This window comes from Helianthus annuus, chromosome 11, assembly GCF_002127325.2.
Source record: "Helianthus annuus cultivar XRQ/B chromosome 11, HanXRQr2.0-SUNRISE, whole genome shotgun sequence".
Taxonomy (NCBI): domain Eukaryota; kingdom Viridiplantae; phylum Streptophyta; class Magnoliopsida; order Asterales; family Asteraceae; genus Helianthus; species Helianthus annuus.
Genome location: NC_035443.2, coordinates 143,124,988 through 143,140,015, shown reverse-complemented (window position 1 = coordinate 143,140,015; position 15,028 = coordinate 143,124,988). Strand labels below are relative to the sequence as shown.

General features: G+C 36.3%; 1 protein-coding gene across 1 annotated transcript; it reads left to right on the top strand.

The window, feature by feature from the left end:
- The first annotated feature begins 12,405 nt into the window (after positions 1-12,405).
- LOC110890711 (CASP-like protein 1B1) lies at positions 12,406-14,042 on the top strand. Its single transcript, XM_022138335.2, has 3 exons — positions 12,406-12,684; positions 13,022-13,148; positions 13,729-14,042. Exons 1-3 carry the CDS (start codon positions 12,458-12,460, stop codon positions 13,969-13,971), a joined length of 597 nt encoding a protein of 198 aa, XP_021994027.1. The 5' UTR covers positions 12,406-12,457; the 3' UTR covers positions 13,972-14,042.
- The last annotated feature ends 986 nt before the right edge of the window (positions 14,043-15,028 follow it).

Below are 15,028 nucleotides of genomic sequence, written 5' to 3'. Positions count from 1 at the left end.
CCGTGTAGTATAAACTTGCGAGCTTCTATCATAGAGCATATCATGGGATTACAAGCCTTCTCCCCATAGATGATGACACGTTTTCCGCTCGGAGACGTTAAGTGTATCTCCTTACATAAGCATATCACCTTAGCGTGGTAGCGAGATAGCCAATCCATTCCGACTACCACTTGAAATTCACCCATGGACATGGGTATTAAATCAATGGAGTATTCCTCGCCATCGATATTCAATTTGCATTCCCGACATACATCACAAACAATAAAACTTTTGTTATTACCTACTTCTAATTCCATTGGCATAGGTAATTTTGTTAATGTAAACAAAGGGTTTTGAATGAATCTATGTGAAACAAAAGACTTATTCGCACCCGTATCGAACAAAACATGTGCAAGGATAGAATTTATAGTAAATATACCTGTAACCACATCAGGTTCCATTTTTGCTTCAGCAGCAGTGATTTGGAACGACCTTGCCTTAGCCTTTGGGGTTTCATTCTTCGAGTCAGCACCCTCTTTCCTTCCCGTCAGTTCCGGACATTCTGACTTTTTATGACCCGACTGGTAACATTTATAGCACACCGTCACTTTGTCTGGGCAATTTGAAACCCCATGCCCCGTCTTACCACGTGCAACGCAAGGTTTATTCTTAAAGTAACATTCACCTTTATGAGCGCGTCCACATATTTTGCAACTTGGAGAACCTCCTTTTGCATTTCCTTTCTTCGAATATTCAACTACCTTCGACTTCTATGCGGGACTCGGGTTTTCATCCAAGGCTCTTCTCTCACCTCTTTCAATTTGCCTTTTCAGTTCAATCTCGCGCTCCCGCGCCGCATTGATTATATCGGTGAGGCTTTCGTAATGTGAGGGAGTCATAAACTCCCTATATTCAACCCTAAGCATGGTGTGATAGTAATAGATTTTCTGTTCTTCGGTTTTGACCAACTCATCACAAAACTTGAGCTTATCCATGAACGTCCCCGTAGTTTTATCAACGGTTTCACCCTTTTGCCTCATTTGCATGAATTCCTCTTTTATCTTATTGATTACTGCCTTGGGGCTATGATGTTTGAGAAATGGTGTTTTGAAATCTTCCCAAGTCATTGCCCTTATTGCTTCAATACCCCTTTCATTTCTGAGGTTGTCCCACCAATCCTTGGCTTGGCCTCTAAGTTGGCCAGTTCCATAAGCCACGAAATCGCTTTCATCACAATGCGTTCGTTCAAAAACACCCTCGATATCGCTTATCCACCTTTGACAAGCAATTGGATCCACCTCCCCGTTGAAGATCGGGGGTTTACACGCCATAAACTTGTTGTAAGAACAACCTTTCTTTTCTTTATCCTTGCCTCTATCATTGGTAAGGTCTTCTCTTAACTCACCCATCTTTTCCTCCATAGTCAAAAGTAGGGTGTTTTGCATCCATTCCATAAACCTTGGTAGGCTAGCTTCAATTGCCCTTCCGACTTCCTCGGCAATCTTTTCTTTCAACTCGTCGGTAGTGAGGGATAGGAAATTGTCACTAGCACCTCCCGACATCTTCTTACTGAAATGTTAAAATAATTCGATAAATAATTTGTTCAATCACTCTCGTGCCTTTACATGAGAGTTTGTACTCACTATTCGGCCAAATATATAACTTTGCCTTAACCGTTTATACTAAGTGTACTTCCCGGGTTCGAGTATATTACTATACTCCTCCCATACACAATAAATCATTAGTGCTTCTAATCTTTTAATTTAAAATTTGCTTTAAATAAATTCTTACCGGATGTTGATCAAGCCTTGAACCGAACACATTTGTCTTTAACCTTAGCTCTGATTACCAACTTGTAACACTCTACTTTTATAAACACAAAGTCTTATCGACTAGATAAAACTAATCATTAGTTACAACAAACCAAAACATTTACACTATCCTTGACTTAGTACTTACGAGTTTAACTAACATTTAAAACGACGTTAGGATACATAAGTATTCTTACTATTACATAAGTTTTATAAATATCTAATTAGTACAAAAGATGCGGAATAAGATCTTGAAAGTGTTCGGTTCGGGAGCATCGACTTGATCATCATCCGCATACTTGCAATACCTAAAAACAGGAAATTTTGACAATTATTAGTATTAGAATCCTTAAAAATTAGCATAATCAAAACTATGCTTAAAACGGATTCGGTTAAACAAGATATGCAATTTTTAAGAAAAATGACTGGGCTCTACCGTAACTTACGGTGGCCACCGTAAGTTACGGTAGCCACTAGGCAAAACTGGTCTACCGTAAGGCAGTAGGAAACTGCCGTAACAATTTTTCCCTCTATCGTAAGTTACGGTAGCTAATGTAACTTACGGTAGCTTCTACATATTCTTCCTGTTTTGTTGTTTTGACCCGTTTGTTCCAGTTTTGCACTTTTAAAACCACAAGGCACAATACGGAACATTATTTCGTAACAAGGTGACCCATCATTGGGATTCTTTATGTTCAACACCCACGCTCCCATTACCGGTTTGTGTGTTTAATACATTACTACCCATTACCCGGGCTTGTAGATTACGGATAAGGTACTCCCGTTACCCGGTTTGTACCTACCCTTAATAACTCGCTTGATTTACCATTATGAAGTCCATCATTCAAGCAAACCAAACAACTTAAATCTTCGCATTCTAAATTATTAACGAATATCAATGACAACTAATTTACAATAGTAATGAAGCGTTAGCCACATACCTCAAAGCTTTCCCTTCAAACGAGCGTCCGCACGGGCTTGACTTCCCGACGCCTTGCTCGTGTTGCCTAAAACATACAAGCCAATTATTATTAGAACCTTTCGGCTCATAACTAAAGCTTGTTACCTTACCAACACCACAATTTGTGTCGATTAACTTCTTTTAGGCATTTTATCGAGCATCTTATGTGCATGATTTCTCACAATTCATAATTAAGTTCAACACTTATCATTTAGCCATGATAAACATCAATTTAGGCAATTTCACATAATTTTCACATTAATAAATTCTGAACCTATTTCATAGAACTTGAATTACACTAGGATAACATCATAATCCTAATGTTCCATACTTTTCTACAAAATTCTCATATCACCTCTAATGGTGATTATGAACTTTACAATAATTAGGCCAAATTTCAACAAGTAATCGACTAGGGTTTATCCCTATACACTATTTTAATCAAAACAACTATCATGCATGCTCAGGTTCGAATCTCATGAATTCATCTAAAATTTAAGATAGAACCAAATCATGAAATTTCGCATACCTTACGATCCCTTAGCCAAGTGATCACAAATCTATATTCAGATTTTAATTTGGACTTGATTTGAACTTTCAATTGGTGAATTTTGTGTATGTTAGGGTTTGATGGAGGAACCTCCTGGTCGCCTTATGCTCTGGTCGATCAAACACACACTTAGGTGTATGTTTGGTGTGTTGTTTTACTAATATTAATTCAAGTTTCAGATTTGACAAGTTTGGTCCCTCAATTATACATAAGCTATAGAAAGGGCATTTTAATGATACTTGTCCTATTATATCAAGATACTAACTAACTAGGTTATCCTTTCATAGTCTTTTTATCTTAACTTTTTACTGAATTTTAGTTTAAAATATAACATTTATATTTTCGGGGTGTTACAAGTGTTAAGTTAAAATATTAATTATTTTAACAAATAATTATACACTTGGCATATTAATGAAGACACTTTGAAAACATAACTCAAAGACACTAATCATTACCAAGTCAAGGCACGACCCGCTCGTCTAATGGACCGTAGTACGCATGTAGTAGTCATGCGTTCTAGAGGAAGCTTTGAGTTACATCGGATACAAGGAACGCAAAACTGTGAGTTCATGTCCCCCTTTTCTTTTAACTATTTTCGGTTTTATAACTCTCGGGGGTGAAATACATGTTACATACTGATTACAAACAACTACAAATGGTATGATTAGCTAAGGAATGTACTGCTAGATCACGTGAATGGGTAGGCGATTAACTTAAGACCATTAATCCTTGTATAAGGACCGAGGGGCATGTGGAGTTGGCCGCATGTGGTGACTATGTCGTTCCGCCGGAGGGGCCGGTACGAAATACGCTTACATGGTTGAGTGCTTCCTATACCATGTCACTTATATTAATGTATTAGCTACACATTAATTGATCTGTTTTTCCTTGTTGCTTCATACCAGTTTACAAGTACATACATACATACAAAGGTTTTCAAGGATGATTCGTGCACATATACTAAACACATGAACTCGCTTAACTTTTGTTGATGTTTTCAAACTACATGTATTTCAGGGAATTAGTAAATGGATCTGGCGGGCGTTGGAAGTTTTATGCTATGATAGGAATAAAGATGTCATCCATGGTCTTTGGGTTTGGTCAGTGTGTATTATTCCTGGACGAGACACGTCTTCCAAACCTTAGTTACATCTAATATCTTTTGACAAGACCTTAGTGAACTCATAAACAATTTGTATGGTTTGTAAAACTTGAATTTGAAGTCTATGTTTTAAACAATGTTGTTATGTTTTAAACTCATTTAATGGATGACAAATCTATGGTTTTATCATATAGTTGATGTTATGATTGAATGCAATGGTATTAAGAAAGCCACCCCATAATCACGCTTCCGCAAAAGTCAGGGTGTGACAGGTTACTAGTATGCACACTTGAATGTTAGGTGTTTTGGGCGTTAATCTGTTATGCATATGTGGACTTGGTTGTTAACTTATACGTGACCCGAATTGCTTGTTATGTGACGATGTATGCTACTTGTTATCTGTTAAACTTGTTAAAAGCTTGGATGAAATCTTAACTGACTGTGATAATCCTGATAGGACGTAGTTGAACTATTGTATGACAAGTAACTAGTCTTACCGAGCGAATCTAAGGTGAGTTCACTATCCTCTTTACAAGCATGCGTTCGGTGGGGACAATCAAATAGGCAAACAAACAATCAGGTTTTCATAAACCCATATCCTTGTAGGGGATATGAGGCGGTTTTCAATAATTGTTGATGTTGGATAATAAACTCACTTTCTATCACTTAAGTCCCATCATACTACCGAACTAGTTGCTTGTAGGGCAACGGGGTTATTAGTTGATAGCGCTATTAGGTTTGGCACCCTCACGATGTACCTGGATAGGATGGGCGTGAACTAATAACTTTAAAATCATGACCAATGTTTGATAGAGCATTGGGAAAGGGCAAAAAGGATCCGTCTGCGGTATCGAGTTATTATCAACATGACATAAATCAATACTTGGTAACAATCGGTTAACAAATCAGTGAGCTCGCCAACGTTATGCTGATACACTTCTCTGCATGCTTGCAGGTCTATAGGTACAAATATTTGGAACTTGCTGTCTGGGATGCTGGAGTGGTCATGGGTCGAGTTACATGGAATCACGAGACAAGTTTAATGGCTTTTATACACTTGGGTTACGAAATTCTTAACTATTGTATTATGCTTCCGCTAGATAATAAATAATGTATTGTAACGCTTTAATTTAATAAATGAAAGTTTTATTTGAAATATTGTTATGAGTTCAATGTGATTGGTGGCTAGATCCTGGTACGTCACACGCCTCGCGGGGGTTCCCGCATGTGGTATTTTGGGGATGTGACACACTAACCACACGCTAATCTCAAGATTAACTTGGTGTTTCTTCATGGGTTATATGACACATGGAAAATGTGTAAGAAAGGGGGTTATGATGGGTTATATAACTTGAGTGTGTAGTGTAGTTATACCCCTTCAGTTATACATGTATAAAGTATGCATATATATATATATATATGTGTGTGTGCGAGAGAAACCAATGGTGGCATCACTATGCATATCACGACCATGTTCCATAACCTTCATAACGCCGGGGGGGGGGGGGGCGGTGTTCCAGATGCTAGGGAGCGTCATAATAGCCCAATATAGTGCATGTATAATGTCACATCCCAACCTATGGCGGAAAGATTGGAGTGGGACAAAAACGAGATTGCAAGAGACTTCATAACGACTAATTGTGACAATATTTAGGAAATTCAATTTCATTCATACTAAAATGGGAAATTACATTGTTCGAAACGGAAAGTACAACATATTGCAAGTAAACATAACAACATGGTAAAATAGATAAATTAAAGTCTAGATGTGCATCTAGTCCACCCTAAGTATCGTTCTTCATTCATTATCAACTAATTTCCTGCAATATGTATTAAAATAAAGATCAATAAAAGTTGTCGAGTATACAAGTTTGAGTACATAGCATAATTGTGAATAAAAGTTGCCTCATATCCAACATGGTAAATTGCATACATTGTTCGTTATCATACTAGCATGTGTTAACTATAAGTCAAATCAAAGTGTACTGCAATCGTGCATACCATTATCGCCGAAATGATAAGGTTGTAAAATAGTTTACTTAACAATACCACAATAATACGGGCGGTGCATTAATCCTATAGCGATATAATTGTTAAGGTGGGCTTGCAAAGTTAATGAGCATAGAGAACACAAATATAACATAGCATGCGGTAACTAAAATATATAACAAGTATCATGTTTGTAACGGATAGAGTAAGTATGTAACAAGTTTAATCGTGATATATGATTTGTAAGAATGTGTACATGTTGCACCCAAAGTGTGTAAAACGAAAAATGAGATCGACGGTTTTGCGTAGAAAATCCCGCGTACGTGAGTTGAAGCATATGAGAGTAGAGAACACCGAAGTTACCCTACATTGGAGAAACGAAGGTGTGTGAGATTATGGAATTTATGGAGAGTTCGGATTCAAAATTTATTATAAAAAGTATATATGTATCAAAAATACATCTTGTCTAAATACCCGTTTGGACACTAAGTTTCCATTGTGTTTGAATGGGTCCTAACTTGCCCATTAGAATCATAAACGAGGAGTCTAGAACGAAGATAATATAACCTAAGTTCATGACACCTAACCATAATCCGGTTGTCACACCGTGGCTTTGCGGAAGCGTGGTTAATTTGGTGTGACTTCTTAATACCATAGCTTAATCATAACAAAGCTATATGAAAATAAAATCATGCAAGATCATCCATTGATTAAGTTTCAAAATAAAAGTACCACAACATTGTTTTAAAGTACCGACACATGCAACGGAAATTACAACCTAATATTGTTCACAAACAGAAAGCAGACGTGGTTTAAGAGCGGTGGCTCGTCCAGGCAAGAGCCACGACCCCTAAACTTGGATGACCTTATTTCTCATACGCATCGTGAAAACGTGACATGCCAGATCCTTAATTACCTGAAATACATGTAAGTTGGAAAAATCAACAAAAATTGTTGAGCAAGTTCATGTGTAGTGAGTAAGTAAAAACCTTTGGAAGTATAAAATCCTGGTATGTAGCCAATAAGGAAAAAGAGATCACCAATGGTTTGCAAGGCCATTGATATGTGTGAAGTGCAAGTAGGAAGGCTCAAACCTAGCAGACTTATGCGCTGGGTACAAAGTCATCCCGAGGTCCGTTATGCTGGGCCTGGGAATGGGCTCGCTATACCCAAATAGATCTATCGCTCCTGCCCCTCGGTCCTACCCTGAGGATTAATGACCTCAAGTTTCCGCCTACCAAATTCACATGATCTAAATAATAACCCTCCTTACGCTAACCATACCATATAAGAAATATTCGTAAACATAGTAACATGTATTTCACCCCCGCAGTTTAGAAAATTGAAAACAGTTAAGAGAAAAGGGGGACATGAACTCACAGCGGTGCGTCTCTACCAAGTATGTCTCCAAGTCAAGCAGCTGCGCAACGACCTACATGTACTAATTCTATTAGACGGACGGCCGTGTCTTAGCTTTATGGTTTAAGTTTTGGGAAATAGTTAGACAACTATTTCGTGTTTACATTCTGTGCATACTTGGTAATTATTTTCCTTCCCAAGGATGGGGGATTTATTACATGTGTGTTCGAAGTATATTATTAAGTCTCACTTAAAATATATCTTATTTCTAACTTCAAAATATAATTATTTTTCTCAAAAATATTATATTTTTATTTCACATAATTTCCCAAAAAATAATACGTTGACAAAATACGCGTTCATAAATATTTCTTTAAAGTGCGTAAGTTACGTTTTAACGTTCGAGTGGTAATAATAATTACCGGTGTAACTTATATATATTTATCATGAAAGCGTTCGTATTATTTTGGATTCGTTAACGTTCGATAATATTATTTTTACCCTAAAAATAATATTTATACACTTCACAAAATAATTGACAAGTGACGTTGTGAAAAATATATTTACTAAATATATATATCACGTTTTATTTTGTGAAATCCCACCTCCGATATTTTGTAAATAAAGTCGTGGCGAAACTTATATTTTGAAAACATGTCGAAAAGTATTTCTAACACTTATAGTGAAAATAATTCTAAGTGTTAGGTTTTTGGAAAAATTTCGCCAGAGTTTCCTCTGTAACTGGAGGTGGCCACGCTTTCAAGCGTATCATTTTCTTTTATAAATCAAACCAACAATTTCCTTATTCAACCAAAACAATGTTCAAAACAACAAACTAGTCAATAAATATGTAAATCGCATAGAATCTCATGAACTTGTGGTTTAACCGAAAATATGAAGTAAATCCCATTACTTTTAGTGGATCTTTATATAAAGCAATCCGATTTCGTAAAAACCTTACTTTTAAAGAAATCCCGTCTTTACATCTTCTTGTAAATTTTTTTAAAAATTATTATTTTGTCGAAACTTTTGTGCTACACAAGTGTTTACACACTTGTGTGTTCTAAAGATCATACTTGTTAGTGTAAGATCCGTTTTTAGAAAACATGATTTCTTTGATATGTGGTTCTTTAAAAATACCACTTGTAGATATGTAGATCTGCTAGTTTTAAATACTATTTCACAAGTAAAAACGCTTTTACACAAGTTTATGATTCGTGTGTGGTAGAGTTTCACCCTTTAACCCTTGCTTTATTCAACACAACCTTGTGTCATGATCCATGACCATGACCAACCCGGGTTAAATGATGATCCGAGCTACCACAACATAGATCGGGTCCAAATAATCACACAAATCAATTACTACAACATTTACACAACATATAAGCTTTTAACCATCATTATTTGTGTTTTTAGTAGACTTTAAAGCATCATCTTGTAGGTTTACGAGTTTCAACCATTACAAATCGTTTTAACCACTTTAAGATAGTTCAAGAAGGTGATTTAAGTAACATACCACTAGCTCGGGGCTAGGGAAGAATCTAAGCGCAAAATGAGAGGATAAAAGCTAGAGAATGAGGTCCTTCGAGCTCCAAGTGCACCAAGACTCCTTATGCGTGACCCTTGATGCTAGAATGATCTTGGAATGTGAAGATGGAAGTCGAATGATGGAGGGTTGAAAGAGGGGTGCTTGGCCGTGAGCTTGTAGAGAGGGAAAGAGAGAGTGTTGTGGTGTAATGTTAAGTGAATGTTCATGTGTGCCATCTCATGTTCTTATAGACAATTGCAAGATTATGGTCCAAAGGTTTAAGTGCTTTCTAGATATTAGACAAGTGAAAATAAAATAATTAAAATGGTACAAGGTATGTCCCCCTTGTTGGGGACGGTTTCTAAAGGGGGGGGGGGTAGCTAGTTCATTTTCAACTAATTAGTTAGTTATCAGTTAGGTTAATTAGGTTAGTTAAGTATTAACCCGGTTAGTTGTGCGTAGTGCTTTATGGCGGGTGTTAGGGTATTCAGGGACCCTAACTGGTTCAGAAAAAGGTAAATAATGTTAATGGCAATATTTTCATGTTCTGGGTATAGTCCGGTTGTTCGGTTGGATAGTAATCCGTTAAAGCGCTTAACAAAGCTTTTAAGTGTCGTTAATACCATTTTTAGTGACACAACTTATACCCGACACTTTGGAAAGTGTCTAGTAATATTTTTCTCATGTTTTAGCACTTTATTGGGTAACCAAATGCTGAATTTTTGGTTAATGTGCTGAATTTTGTGCTTAGTGTACGTTTTAGGCACATCTAGTCACTGTAACTTATTCCTAGAGACGCAGTTCTACAACCCTTGTATCCCTACACTCTCTACTAGTGTAGTACACTATCTCGGGCTCATACAGGCCTTAGAGGCAGTACCTGCCTGGTGCTAACTATGACAGCACGTTCAATAGGTTATCCGTTCATTGTGCTACTGTGCTTTTGGTGCATCAAGGTTGTCACTAAGGTGCTGTAAGCAGAACATGGAGTGACAGCAAGTAAAGTACGATATAAGTAAGTACATGTATCAGCATTCAAGTAGCAGTTTATTCATAATTTCAAGTAAGCACAGTAATTAGGCAGAAAGCAAATATTAATTAAGTCGTACGGAAACCTAGTTTAGTGAGGGTTGTCACACCGGTTAGTATCAAGAATTCGGTTATATATATATATATATATATATATATATATATATGTTATATTATATAGTATAGTCCATCTTGTACAATCATATAAATTATGTAAGTCAAGCATGGAGGTAAGATTAACCTCATTGTATGTTTCACTAAAGCACAAAGTCATCAACTTAATTGATGACCGGGTTGGTCATGAATAAAAATAAAGGTACAACTAACTAGTTCGTCAAATAGCCAAGTAAGATCAACCCGGGTGTTCCATACCCATCATTGCAAATGTTGGAGGTGCGGCAGGGTTGTGTTACTTTGAATCTTGGAAGCTACTTGGTGTACGAAAAGTGTGAACAAGTGAGGTTTTGTGGAACTAATTCGGATAGCCAAAGCTTCCATGGTTCATACACAACTCATGCACAAGTCTTTCAACATGGAAGGTTGAAGCTTGGATGGTTTTCAATCACTTAGAACATGTATTAGCAGAATCTAAAGTATGTTTTAAGCTTGTTTTCTTGGTGGAAATCAACCACAACACAAACCCACAACTATGAGCTTAGTTAGGAGCTTGGTGGGTATAAGATTTCATCAAATTTCAATCCAAATATACAAGAAATAAGTATAAAATTCAAAGCAGAATTTTAACTCTACTTTGTACCTCGAATATGGTGAGGTTCCACCTTAATTTGCCATGACAAAATTGTGGAAACCTTCCTAGAGGTTATCCAAGTAGTTTAGAAGAAGAAAGCATGAAGAAATAAGAAGAAAAGTGAGTGAAAACTCACTTAGAATGCTTGGAACTTTCTTCCAAGTCTTGAGAAATTAGAGAAGATTAAAGAGCTTGAGAGAGATTTAGATGAGTGGAAAGTGTTTAAGAGGTGGTAAGGGGTTGTATTTATAGTTGGGATTAGGGTTTGGGTGTTAAATAAGGTGGTTGGGGGTTGAAAGGATTTTGTTGGACCTGGTCATTTTGCACGGCTGTGCGTATCAAGTGCACGGTTATGTGGATCGCAGATCGCAGGGTGGTGCACATTATGTGTGCGGTCATGCGGATCGTAGTTTAGCCGTGCACCTCAGTTGCATGGTCGTGCTCCACCTACAGAATTTACCAAACTTTCTAGAGTTTGCAGTTTGACCCCCAGAGTTTGATAATTCCATTATTTTATGCTAGAAACTCATAATTAAGCATGTTTTTAGGTATTCCAAGTGGATCAAAGTAGTGTATGATTATATTGCACGTATAATTGATAATTTCAAGGATTTCAAGTGTCGGTTTTTGCGTATAAACACATATTCGAGATTGTAGCATATAACATAGGTATGTAACATGCATAAGTATAAAAGTGAATTCCATTATGATCAAAGTCTCGGATTACAACATTGGAAAGGAAATACAAATACGATACGATTACAAGTTTTCAAATATATAGAAATACGAATACACCTTCTAAATAAGGAAAGTACAAAAAGACGATGCGTTACATATAACCCCCCACTACGCATAGCCTTATGTAATTTCAGTTCGTCGTTACTTTATGTAACATGTAATTTGTTTTGTATTTATTTTATTTATATATTTATGATTGCTTTAAATTAAAATTATCAATCGTAAAGTTCACGGGTTATAACCTAGTAGTTTTGTATAAACCTTTTGTTTGAATTTTTTTAATGGCTATTATTTTATTACTATTGTTATTGTTATTATTTTATTATAATTTTGAGCGGCTAATGGCTATTAAATTGATATTTGGGATGGAAAAGTGGGAAGAACTGGGACCACCTAGGGTCCTATTATTATATTTTATGGACTTTTAGTGATTAATTAATGATAATACGTTAAGGTTGCAAGCAATATTAGTCAAACAGAGGATGAACATTAAACTAACTCTAGGTTGTCACAACGTTATTAATTTATAATAAAAATTGTATGTGTAATGTTTCTTTTACGGTTCCCATTATCATAGGATGTTATATATATTTAATACGGTTTCAATCATAACTCGTGACCAACGCCATCTATACATCTTCATCTTCATTTCTATACCGAATTATGGATAATATGGCCGAAGAAAAGGTAGCGGATGATGGTAGTATTAGAAGGTGGCGGGTGATGATGTTGGTGATATTGTTGAGGGTTCTTGCATTGTTTGCTACAGCTGCTGCTGCAGTTGTTATGGCTCTTAGCAAAGAGTCACGCACTTTCGCAGTTCCTACAAGCGGGAATACTCCCGTTAAGATCACTATGACGGCCAAGTTCCAATACTCTCCGGCAAATATGTAAAGTTTTTGTTTTCTCTTTTGTATTAACGAGAAGGGCAATCCGGTCATTTTATATGTAATTTTGTTAACTAGAAGGGCAATTCGGCCATATAAAATGACCGAGTTGCCCTTCTTCTTAACAGAATTAATGGATGAAGTTAACCTAGTGGACTAAAATGGCAACGGTGAAACCTTTTGGGCCCACAGACAAAAAATGAAACATTTGGACTAAACTGGCAAAATGACCCAAACCACAAGAACTAAAATGGCATTTAACTCTTAAAATTATTTAGTGTTTGTATTTGGTATATAAGTTATAACAATAGTTATAATGACTTCTTTTGTGTTGATGCAGAATGTTTGTAATAACTAACGGGGTAGCGACTCTTCATAGTTTATTGATGCTATCACTCATGTGTTTTGTTAACAATAAATATGATATCAAGGGCCTACGGTTTATAACAGTTACTGCATTAGACATGGTAAGTGTACGGTACCCTCAATCATACGTTTTTAAAGATAGAGTAAACTGCCAAAATGGTCCCTGAGGTTTGGTCACTTTGCCGCTTTAGTTCAAAACTCAAACCTTTTGAATCTGGGTCCCTGTGGTTTCAATTTTGTTGTCATTTCATTCAAAATCAAAATTTGGTTAGATTTTTTAGTTAACACTCAGTTTTTTTGTCTTTTTCATCCCTTTTAATAAAAGGCAAAATGGTCTTTTAACGTTTTATTATAACAAATTAAAAAAAATCTGACCATTTTGCTCTTCATTAAAAGTGAGGAAAAAGACAGAAAAGCTGGATGTTAACTGAAAAATCTAACTAGATTTTGATTTGGGATGAAAATGGCAACAAAATTGAAACCACATAGGCCCAGATTCAAAAGTTTTGAGTTTTGGACTAAAGTGTCAAAAGTGACCAAACCTCAGAGACCATTTTGACAGTTACTCTTAAAGTTATAACATCAAAGTTTCATTTATTTATTTTTCTTTTTCTAAACCTTTAAAAAAATATTAGTTAAAAAAGTTGTAGACCTTTTGATCATCGGTGATCATGGTTTTAGGTAACAATTGCGGTACTATCGGGTGCAGCAACCACGGTGGCTTTCATGGGGGAACTAGCTAGAAATGGTAACTCACATGCGCATTGGAACAAATTTTGCGACAAGTTTGAGAGATATTGCGACCTAGGATCTGGCGCCTTGCTTGCGTCTTCCATTGGGATTTTGCTTTTTATGCTTGTGAACCTAGTCAATATCTTTGAACGTGGAAGATTCAACCCCTATAAGAATCCTATATCTGCGTGATTTTTTATGTGTTTTTATGAACCGCTACGATGTATTAATCATCGCATGAAAATGAACTATTTATTTCTCTAGTTGCCTAGTAGTTATCTGGTTTTATTTTCTTGGTTATGTAAGTTTTGAACCCGAGTAACTGGAAAAGGCTAACATATGGTCACTGCGACACTGCTGAACCCAAGTTAGTAGTTGGAGCAGAACCGGCTCAAAATTTTCTAAACTTTTTAGGCCTAAAGCGGATAGTAAAATTGGGGCCCATTTTGTAAACCAAAAAATTGTTATGGATCCTATTATGCATATATCATCTTTGTACACGCATAATTATAGATCATAAACCTCAATGTTAACAATCTCAAAGCCAAAATTACCAACGTATAATATATTTTCATAGAATTTGAGGCCTTGGAAAAATGGAGGCCTAAAGCTCTTGTTTTATTTCACTCCCCCTTGAGCTGGCCCCGAGTTGGAGCAGGAATCTCTGGTATTATTGGTGTGTTAATATTTTTAATACGTTGGTTTCCTTTACTAAATCACATTAGCCCCCACCATCGATTCTTACCTAACATTGCCATAATCTAAACTGTTATTGGTGCGAATCAACGTTCCTTACTAACCTAAAAGAACCTTTGTCATGTTTGGACCCATAGCCAACAAACATTCAACCCAAGCTGTCATTTTGCCTTTGAATATGTTTCCATACTATAGTCTACTGGTGGATGATAAATTTCGTAAAGAGGACAAAATATAGATTGCGTAAAGATGTTTCGGATCAAAAATAGCAAATGATAAAATACATTAAACCTTTTAATACATCTTTATGACTATTCACATCATCCTAAGGGGGCACTAACACTGTGTTGTACTAAAGGGATGCCAAGGGCTTGGGCGTAAATGGTGTAACGGACGTGAAAGGAAGAAGCAAGGGGGTGTGTGGATTTCTTTAGCAGCCAATGAAAACCCTCCAAACATTACAAATAGTCTAAACTAACTTAAGATAAATTCGTTAGGAATTTTATAAATGCCATATTTTATACAAATTACATATTCTTTTGAATTCACTTTT

Bases quoted from the DNA above. Each gene is read 5' to 3' on its own strand.
- LOC110890711 (XM_022138335.2), top strand. From the start codon at position 12,458: ATGGATAATATGGCCGAAGAAAAGGTAGCGGATGATGGTAGTATTAGA. The intron at 12,685-13,021 runs GTAAAGTTTTTG...GTGTTGATGCAG, and splicing joins CAATACTCTCCGGCAAATAT to AATGTTTGTAATAACTAACG. The intron at 13,149-13,728 runs GTAAGTGTACGG...TCATGGTTTTAG, and splicing joins CAGTTACTGCATTAGACATG to GTAACAATTGCGGTACTATC.